Source organism: Odontomachus brunneus, unplaced genomic scaffold (genome assembly GCF_010583005.1).
Source record: "Odontomachus brunneus isolate Ranch 3 - 2012 unplaced genomic scaffold, Obru_v1 Obru_scaffold_030, whole genome shotgun sequence".
Lineage (NCBI taxonomy): Eukaryota > Metazoa > Arthropoda > Insecta > Hymenoptera > Formicidae > Odontomachus > Odontomachus brunneus.
In genome coordinates this window covers 1,974,876-1,984,884 of record NW_022639480.1, presented here as the reverse complement: position 1 = coordinate 1,984,884, position 10,009 = coordinate 1,974,876, and the positions used below count along the sequence as shown (strand labels likewise).

Below are 10,009 nucleotides of genomic sequence, written 5' to 3'. Positions count from 1 at the left end.
TATATATATATATATATATATATATATATATATATATATATATATATATATATATATATGCCATCTTAGAATATATTTCATTACACATATGCATAAACGCGCGCGCGCGAACACAAATATATATTTACAAAAGAAAAAAAAAATAAGACCAAGTTTAATGGAAGTATAATCAGATGGTACTTCGCGATACTCTTCCCGAACATTAATCATCACAGAAGATACGACACTCGCTTCACAATTTACGCAGTATACACTACTATACGTTCCATTCGTCGTTTCTTTTTATAGTTACTCGAGATAAAAGACAGCGTTTGCTCAAATATATACACGACATTTACACGACACGTCTGACAAGGTATTACATACCTCATATTAATTTTTGGTAATTACGTAGAATAAGGACTTTTCCGAATTTTGATATTTTTTTGCTACAATCTTGATAAATATCTTTGTTGTTATTCCAACAGTGATAATCAAATGATAATCAAATGAAAAATAAGAAAGATGCCTATCTCTAGCCGTGTAATTGTAGAGCGTTCCGTTATAGGCTCGCAACGCTCGCGAGCGTCATTCTATTTTTATTTAACATCCATGAGCAACAAAGATAGAATGACGTTCGCGAGCGTTGCAAGCGTATAATGGAACGCGCCCCTGGGGGCTACGCCCCCCAGACCCCCCGCATCTTAAAGTCCTTATTCTACATAAAAACCTAATTTTTTCCGACTCCTTAAATTGCGAGTTGGCAAAGGTGTCGAGGGAGGAATGGCTTCCGTCTCTTCCAAAGGTTCGATATCAGCGAATGAATCATTAGTAACAAATAACTTCTTCTTGCGAGTTGTACGTCTCTTATCCGTCGATGATTCCGCCGCAACAGTGGTGGCAGTGGTGGGTAAAACGACGCGTTTCGCACTGCGTTTGGACTCTGATCCAGATAACTCCACAACTGGTATGTCTTCTTGCTTAATCGGCAATATGGCCTTTTTTCCTCGCTTGCCCTTGGGCTGACGTTGAATCGAAACTTCGTCCTCCGATGCAGTATCGTAACAATCTTTAGCTTTCGCACCAGCTTCGTACTTGCGCAGCTTATCTTGAAGATCTTGCACGCGATTCTGTAACTTTTTATAATCATCCTTATTTGGTGCGGTTGTCATTTGCCGGAATAATTCCTGATACCTCATCACCTCTCTCTTCTGCCTATCCAATTCCTCTTGCTGATTCTTCACCAAGGCTTCGTATTTCGTCATCGTCTCGTCTCTGTTTCTCACAAACGCATCCATCTCGCGTTCCTTTTCTGTTAAATTGCTCCTCAATTCATCATTAATATTCCGCAATCGTTCATTGTCAATTTGTCGTTCCTTCGCATTCTCCTCGAGTAAATTAAATATCTTTGCGTTTCGCTCAAAATTCTCCAAATGTATCTTCAATTCTTTGATATGCTGTTCCTTTTCGGAAAGCGCCTCCTTTGTCTGTGTCAATTCGCTGATAGCGCTTTTCAATTCCGCTTCCATACGATCGTCAGTTCTCCTGGCATTTTCGCTTTCCTGTATCATATGCTTCAATTCCTTTTGCAAAGCCACGATCTCGGTATCTTTCTCTTGTTCCTTGAGAGCAGTTCCTTCCAAACGATTCTCGAGTTCCCACAATTTTTTGTTATTTTGCTCCAGTGCGTTTTCCATGCGATCCTTCTCGATTTTACAAATCTCCAAATTTTTGTTCAGTCGAATAATGTCCTCCTTCAGCTTCGTTACAGTTTCCAAGTTCGTTTCAATCAAATTCGCATCCAGTTTTATATTAATATCACTAGTCGTGTCGTTTTCCTCCTTTATCCGTAATTCAGATTTGTCCGATTTTTCCTTTCGTTCCTCCTCTCTCTCAATCTTACACTTTGATGCATATTCGTCTAATTCTTTACGCTTTGTCTCCAATACCTCCAGCTGTTGTCGGGTATTATCCGTTGCGGTTGCAAGATTTTTTTCCAGCCGATCGATCTCACGCTCGTATTCCGCAAGCCTTGCTTCCGAGGCTGCATTGGAAGTGAACAGAGTTTCTTCTAGCTTTTGTTTTTCTTCCGTGACAAGCGACAATTGTTTCTCGAGTATCTCCGTGGAGCGTTTGTATTCGTCTATGCTAGTTTTACTAGATTGATTTTCTTCCTTCAAAGATTGCACTGTCTTTTTTACGTCGCGAAATTCTTCAGTCAACTGTTTCACTTTCAAACATTCCTCCACATATCGCGCTGTTAATTCTTCCAGTTGTAATTTATCGTCGTTCAAAAATGTTTGAACAGCTTCTCCTTTCAAAACTGCCTTCTCACAATTGGTTTGAGTTTCCGCCGTCACTACGGTAGTTTGAGTGCTCTCGTAACATACGCTCTTATCTAAATTAATTTTAACATTGTGGCGACTCTCGTCAGCTTTTGTATCTGTCTGATAGCCCACGGCACCGGTTTTCATCGATGTTGTACGCAAAGATTCGTCACACGCAACATCGGATGACAAAATTTCGAACGGTTTCAGATTTTCCTTCGAATGTGTCTCCGCGCTTTCCAATTCGTCTGGCGTATTTTGCGAACTTTCGGATACGTCGGCAACAATCAATTCCCTTTTCACGGCCATGCAGCTTTCAGCAGCAGCAACAACTGTACACAATGTTTCCGCTAACGCGGATGTATTTGTCGCTTTGTTTGCGCATTGAGAGTCCGCTTCTGTATCCGCGGCAATTGGTTTCTCGTAGCGGGCAAACAACGCTAATCTTTCGTCTTTCAATCGCTCGATTTCCTCCTGCATTCGCGACACTTGGTTCTGAGCATCGGACAATTTTTCGCTTTGCCTCTCGAATTTTTCTTCTAAAACCTCGATCATTCTGGTTTTCTCCGTTAGGCACACGTTAACTTGCTCGAGATGTAATTCCACATCTTCAATTTTTTCCTCATTTTCTACTATAATCTTGACTTGCTCGTCAATGCGAAGTTGCTTTTTCTTTAAATCAGATGTTACGGTAATGTAGTCTTTCTTCGCTTCATTGAGAAATTCTTTGAGTTTCATTATCTGTTCGTCCTTAGCGAGCAATTGCGACGTCATTTCCTCCGCGAACAATTTGCCATTTTGATCAAGGCAAATGTCTTTCCGTGCGGCTTCCAGAAGATTTCTCGTCACCTTCAGATCCTCCCTTGATAATCCCAACTCGAAATTGGCTCTATTCTTTTCCATCATCAAGATTTCGTTGGTTGCTCTCAGTTCGGTCAGTTGCTTCCTCAAAGTTTCATTCTTCACGTTAAGTTGCGCGTTCTCTTCACCCAAATCAAAAGTCACATTCAGATAATCGCTATACCGCTCGCTATCATCGGCACAATCATCGGTACGCTTTCTTTTCTTTCTATGCAGTTGACTCAATTTTTCCTCGTAAAATTCTTGAACTTGTTTCACAGACCATTCAAGGGTATCTTCGTGCTGGGTCTCTGCATCATTTACGCGTTGTTTCCAGTAGACTTCGAGCTCGTTCATCATCGCGATATATTTCTCAGCCATTTCTTGCCGACTCTGGAGATCTCTACTTAGAGCAGAACTTTTTAAAACGGAAATTTCTTTCTTCAATCTCTCATTCTCGTTCGCGAGATCCATATACCCTTCCGAACTGGCATATTCCGAAGTATTCTCCACGGCGTTCGTTTGTTGCCACTCGACACTTTCCAATTCCGTAGCATCCCAATCGGTCGCCGTTTCCATGCTCTGCGTAACTATTTGCGAGAACCTCGACCTCAATTTTGTCCGCGCCTGCTTTTTTTCCTCTATAACGATTCTTTTGGCGATAGCAGCAAAATTAAGAACGTTTTGGGTCTCTGTGTAGAGATTTGGAAGAGGATTGACGTTAACGATCAGGGCCAAATGCTCCTTTCCCGATAGAGCTCGTTGGAACAATCTCGTCAACTTGGACTCCCTGAAAGGCCCGACAGCATCGGTTTTCGCTCTCGTTAATTGTCCTTCGTGAATAGATTTCAAACACCTGCCTAATACCAGTAGACTCGTGTTGATGTTTTGCGCTTCCTTCAATCTATCTCCGATATTTAACGTCTTCTTTAAGCGTTCCGAGCCTGCCAGGTCGCAAAAGGAAAACCTGTGCAGATAAAAATACAATAAGATATTCCTGTTCCTTCTTTGTGCGAAGCAATCAAGAGATACGACACTGTGTTTCTGTCCGATAACATTGAATTATCTTTGTTTATATCAACTGCATGTACGCACGATAAAGTCTCAAAGATTTGTCATATGTAGATAACATTATGAAACATACTTACGTGCTCACTTCAACCGTGTCTGGCAAATTTTCTGCACAATACTTTAATAATATAATTGTGAATATGCAATGGGATCTTGAGCTTTTTGCGTTTAACGCTGTCGCTGCTATCTTGAGATTATATTGTCCCGCCATTAAAATCTGGTAAGCTTCTGCGGCTGAATTAACATAGACGGTTTTGAGTCCTTTGATAAATGCTCTACCACTCGAGTCTGTTCCTAGTTTCAAAGGTACTCTCTTCTTTTGGCATTCGTTCGACAATAAATCGTACACAATTTCATTGTAAATTTCTGCGAACGAAACCCAGATTGAATAATGGGCGTCATGGGACTGACTGGGACGAACCGATTCTTCTTGCAATAACTTTTGCATCTGTTTGTAAGCATTTATATATTGATGTTTATCTACTGAACTAAACGTCAGCAGCTTGGTTTTCGCCTCGAGTTCTTGTGCACGTTCAAGAGCATCAAGACCGACTACATCACAATAATGCAAAGGTTTATAAGATGGATTCGGTCTTGTGATGATGTTGGAGAATACAAATTCCAACGCACGTGGTATAAGGCCTGGTGAAGTTGTGGTTCCATGCAGTGTATAGGATTTGCCTGAGTTTGTAGTACCTACAAAATGCAATTGCGGTCGAATTTACGATACACAGCAGTAAGAAAAAGCGTCATTGCTGGTACATCAGATAAAGAAAAACAAGTTATTGAAAGGAAATTCGTCTCGAGCAAAGCTGCACGAATTTTTGAGAAAATTGATTCTGAAGATTTACTAGACATATTTGCATGCACAACTTCACCATGTGGTTGTAAATTCAACTGCATCCTTTGCGGAATATCTCTCTTACCATACGTCATAATAGTGCAGCTATGTCCAGCTAGAAAATCTATCATTTGCTGTTGTACGGTCTGCTCAAATAATTCCAACTGTGTTGTTTCTGGACCAAATGTTTGTGAGAAGATAAATTTTCTACTTATAATTTCATTACTTTTGGACTGCTTGATAGAACTTATTGTACTATCTAACACTGGTAATTTGGTGACTAATGTGGTACAATTGACTATCTTGTATGCATCTTGCTGTTCTGATGTTAGTTTTAACTTTTTGGGAAAAGGTTTTAGTCGGAGATATACTCTAACTGTTTGTAAAGATTCCGAATGTTCGTACACAGTACTTTCTGGAATAGAATTGTTTTCTTCTACTTCGTACAACGAAAGCAAATTCTTTTTGGTATCCTTTGAGGGGAGCGGCCTTTGACTATAAGCCAAGATACTTGGATCTCTACCAAATAGATATGACATTTCTTCTTGTGGATTTTCTGATGGGCGAATCGAGTCCAATGTATTCTCCATCTGTAAATATAAATGAATATAAAGTCATGTATTTGTCCAATAGAGCATTATGCTTGATATATAATAGTTACAATTTTGAAGTCGACAATAGTTTGCAATTTTGAAACAGCAATATTAATTTTTACTACTAGTTTTAAATTATTCACAGGGATATATACTAATAATTGACACAATTGAATCAAATTTTAAGAACCTTTATATATAGTGTTCAAAATTCTAGATATAATCTCACTATTCTTAAGATTATATGAAAAAATAATGCCCTTTAGCTTTGATAAAACTGCATTATTTTGTGTAACGTAACGATGACACGCGCACATAATGAAATATTAATCGAAAAGTTATTTAACAAACATGTTGAAAAATTAAGAGCGAATTGTCGAGTAATTGGTAATTATATAGTTCTCACAAATTCTTTACAAGTTGTTTCTCCTTTCCAAGGAGAACCTACCTTATCAAGTCACTTAATAAATACAGACACCTCAGGTCCGAACAAACGGACGAAACGATACAAAATACACAACATTTCTCCGTGCACGCACGCGGCAACGGTTACTCCTTAAATCTTTCGTTGTCCTTCCGTCGGATTGGTAGTTGATTTAACTGTGTTTTCGATTGGTTCAATTACGGGTGACGTCATAGATGAAAACGAATCACAACGTGCCATTATATTTGAACTAGCCAGTATGGCGTAGCGTTTCGGGAACAGATGCGCATGTACGATCATGAGATAAGAAATAAATAGAAGGAAAAACAAGTTTACCAAGTTTATGCTGCAATTCTAATGCAGGATTCACATCGCGTCCGATGTCCGACGTACGACGTCCGATAACCAATAGGACAACAGCTTTCTAGTAGAGAATTCAATTCTCTATTGGAAAGCTGTTTTCCTATTGGATATCGGACGTCGTACATCGAACATCGGACGCGGTGTAATCCTCCATAAGCAGAATCGTAAAGGCGCAAATTCATGGGACGCTGAAACAGCGTCGAGCTCATGTTAGGGTACGTTCAGATTCCCTACCCGGGTGCACTCTAATACTAGAAGTGCTATAGTATATGTAACATATACTATAGTGTTTCTAGTGATAGAGTGCACCCGGGTAGGGAATCTGAACGCACCCTTACGTGAAGCGTTGTCTACAATATGCGGAGTAAGGGCTATCGCACACAAATTGACATAACTGCATATGCATAGCATAAGACCGTATGTACCAATGAGCATCGAGTATTAAGTCGCCATATTGGTGTTCGATGCTTAATATTCGATGCTCATTGGTCCATACGATCTTATGCTATGCATATGCAGTTATGTCAATTTGTGTGCGATAGCCCTTACTCTAATAGCGAATTCGGTTGCTTGCACTAGTGTGCACTGAGTGCGCACTAAGGCTTGTTCATAGTATGTTATTATATTTAAAAATTGTCTTAAATAATTCTCAAATAAATTCTCAAATATTTTTAACCATAATATGATATGTATAACATCCGTACGAATCATTTTATTAGTTAAAATGTTTCTAAATATGTATTTAAGACACGATCTTAAATATAAGAATGTACTGTAAACAAGCCTTAATGCGCACTCAGTGCGCACTAGTGCAAGCTACCGAATTCGCTATAAGCTTACTCCGCATATTGTAGATATGCCGACTCGGCACCTCACTGTGATTGGTCCATTAACAGTCGGCAGTCAGGTAGGTCTGTGCAGTCTGATACGGGCTTTAGACTCAGCCTTAGGCTGAGTTCCCACTTAGCGCGTTACGCGTCGCGTCGCCCGAGTTAAACCAATCAAATCGTCCCATTTTATTCGTCGTAAAGTTATGCAATAAAATGGTACGATTTGATTAGCTTAACTCGAACGACGCGCGCGTGACGCGCTAAGTGGGAACGCATCCTTAGTTTTCCTTCATGTGTGGTAAAAGGGCCACTGAGTACAGTCCTGTGTGTGTGTGTGTGTGTGTGGAACCATAGAGAGAGAGAGAGTGTGAGTAAGTAGTTATAGTGGTGTCATTACCTCCTAACAACTATCGCCACGGAATATGAATGCACCACCGACTTTCGAATCGTTCCTGTTATATGAAGGAGAAAAAAAGTATAAGATATTTTACATTTGTCCCGAGCTAATCTTGTTTTTATCGATTTAAATAATCTTTCGATGCTAATGATCGCATTCTTTGTAGGATAATAAAGGAACAAGATACTAAAGTACCTAATGCTGCTATCTTTACGGTCAACAAAGAGGACCATACTCTAGGAAACATGATCCGCAAGTGAGCAACAAAATTTTGTTTTAATATCTTTCTGTACTTCAGATTCTTACTTAACAATAATTTCTTATTATACAGTCAATTACTTAAAGATCCTCAAGTGTTATTTGCTGGTTACAAAGTTCCACATCCATTGGAACACAAGTTTGTCATTAGAATACAAACGACATCAGACTATACACCCCATGAAGCATTCATGCATGCCATCACAGATTTAATTGCAGAACTTTCTTTGTTTGAGGAACGTTTTAAGGTATGTATATATGTTCTTTCTCTGCAAAAGAAATAAAAAACTGCACACATAGTTTTATAAAATACAATCTTTGTTTACTAGGAGGCAATCAAGGAAAAGAAGGAAGGCTTGGATTAAGTAAATATATTCTCAATTAAAACACTCCTATGTATATATATAAAATTTATGCTGTAGTTGGCTTTCCTACATCTGATGTGGCTTGATTTTGATAAGAATTATGATACAGTTTCTCTGACTACATAACCAACAATGAATATATACCAAGTACTGCAACACAGAATAAACAGCCATAAAAGTAGCTTTATGCACTATTTGGTCAAATTTGAACTAGTGAGTATTTTCAGTAAGTAGACACAAACAGATATATTTCTTTGAGTCATTTGATAGACTCTTAACAGACTCGGTCTCTTAACACAATTTATGTAAAGATTATTGCTTGTGATAAATTGTAAAATAAAGATTACTATATTTATGCTATATATATTTATGTATTTGTGTTTACATCTTATATCTTAGTATTTTAGGTTTTCACAGTGTTGTCTAATATTTTTCTCGTGTTGCTCTGCTTCTTGAAAAAGTGAACTGAAATATTTACAAAACATCACAACCAAGCACAAGGGAGGACTTGGTCCAAACTTAGAAAACCAGTAAAATATTTCATATTTTATTGTATTTGTGACAAAATTGCCATGCCAATTGTGATGCCATTTTATCGAGAGAGAGAATATTACTATCTTGAGTTTTTCATGTCTGTAGAATTTTTACAAAGTTGATATCTATAAAAGGAATTTAAATAAGATAAAAGTTACAATAGTTATGTTTAGCAAAAAAAGCGTTTGTGCTGCGTTGTTAAGCACAACGCAGTTGTGTAGTACTTCGGCTGGGCTGGGACCCGATTGGACACAGATTGTAATGATTGGTTCGACCTAGTAATTCGTTAGATAATTCTTTTCATCGGTTGGTTGTGTCCAATCGTACCGTGATCAATCGGGACGCTCCCGCTTCTGCACACAGAACACAGCAACGCTTGCCGCGCGGCGGAAGTTCGCGCAACAGCCAATCAATATGTTGTTTTTCTGTGAGAGCTACAAGGTTATTACTCTAATGGCTCCTGTGGGCAGGAGTGCGTTCCCACTTAGTGTGTCGCATCATCCGTCGCGGACCAATCAAATCGTCCCATTTTATTACCTAACTTTACGACGAATAATATGGGGACAATTTGATTTGATCGTGATATACGAGTGAAAACTGTGGAACGCACGATTGGTTCCGCTCTTGTTCCGTGCTCCGCTATTCTGCTGCATGGGTTTGCACTCTAAGGATGCTATTTCACGTATCGGACCACAAGCTTTTTGGATACGTTCATTGGTTGACGAACAGAGAACCTAGAAATACTCTATTCGCCAACCAATAAAAGTATCTAAAAAGCTTGTCGTACGACATGTGAAATAGCACCCTACAGCTAATATTACATGTGTTGTACGACAAACTTTTCGGATACGTTTATTGGTTGGCGAATAGAGCATTTCTAAGTTCTCTGTTCGTCAACCAATGAATGTATCCAAAAAGCTTGTCGTATGACATATGTAATGGTTGCTTTCCAACAAGAGACACAAGTCGACACAAGTATCATCCTATTTTTGGGTGTTTTCAAATTGTGATATCCTTAAACACTTTCATGTTTGAAAAAAGACTGGCATTTGCGATGTGAAGTGGATAATATTTTTTTTATTATTTAGATTTTATTATTTATTATTAAAAAATACCAAAATATAAGCATAGTTGAAAAATAATCCTAACCTTATCCGACATACATACACATTAGTACACACTTTGTT

General features: G+C 38.6%; 2 protein-coding genes across 2 annotated transcripts in view; one reads left to right on the top strand and one right to left on the bottom strand.

Annotated features, from left to right (window-relative positions):
• LOC116843147 (kinesin-like protein KIF20B) overlaps window positions 1–6,218 on the bottom strand; it is a 13,627-nt gene extending 7,409 nt beyond the window's left edge. The window contains exons 1-4 of the mRNA XM_032813288.1: window positions 6,100–6,218; window positions 5,144–5,648; window positions 4,295–4,913; window positions 768–4,113 (exon numbers count right to left, since the gene is read on the bottom strand). Coding sequence (XP_032669179.1) covers window positions 768–4,113; window positions 4,295–4,913; window positions 5,144–5,648 — 4,470 coding nt within the window. The 5' untranslated portion in view covers window positions 6,100–6,218. The remainder of the gene's footprint in view (window positions 1–767; window positions 4,114–4,294; window positions 4,914–5,143; window positions 5,649–6,099) is intronic.
• A 1,328-nt stretch (window positions 6,219–7,546) lies between these two features.
• Window positions 7,547–8,498, top strand: LOC116843146 (DNA-directed RNA polymerase II subunit RPB11). The gene is made up of 4 exons (XM_032813287.1): window positions 7,547–7,743; window positions 7,832–7,921; window positions 7,997–8,171; window positions 8,253–8,498. The coding sequence occupies exons 1-4, from the start codon at window positions 7,691–7,693 to the stop codon at window positions 8,286–8,288; spliced, it is 354 nt and encodes a 117-aa protein (XP_032669178.1). The 5' UTR covers window positions 7,547–7,690; the 3' UTR covers window positions 8,289–8,498.
• Window positions 8,499–10,009: the final 1,511 nt, after the last annotated feature.

Bases quoted from the DNA above. Each gene is read 5' to 3' on its own strand.
- LOC116843146 (XM_032813287.1), top strand. From the start codon at position 7,691: ATGAATGCACCACCGACTTTCGAATCGTTCCTGTTATATGAAGGAGAA. The intron at 7,744-7,831 runs GTATAAGATATT...CATTCTTTGTAG, and splicing joins TTATATGAAGGAGAAAAAAA to GATAATAAAGGAACAAGATA. The intron at 7,922-7,996 runs GTGAGCAACAAA...CTTATTATACAG, and splicing joins CTAGGAAACATGATCCGCAA to TCAATTACTTAAAGATCCTC.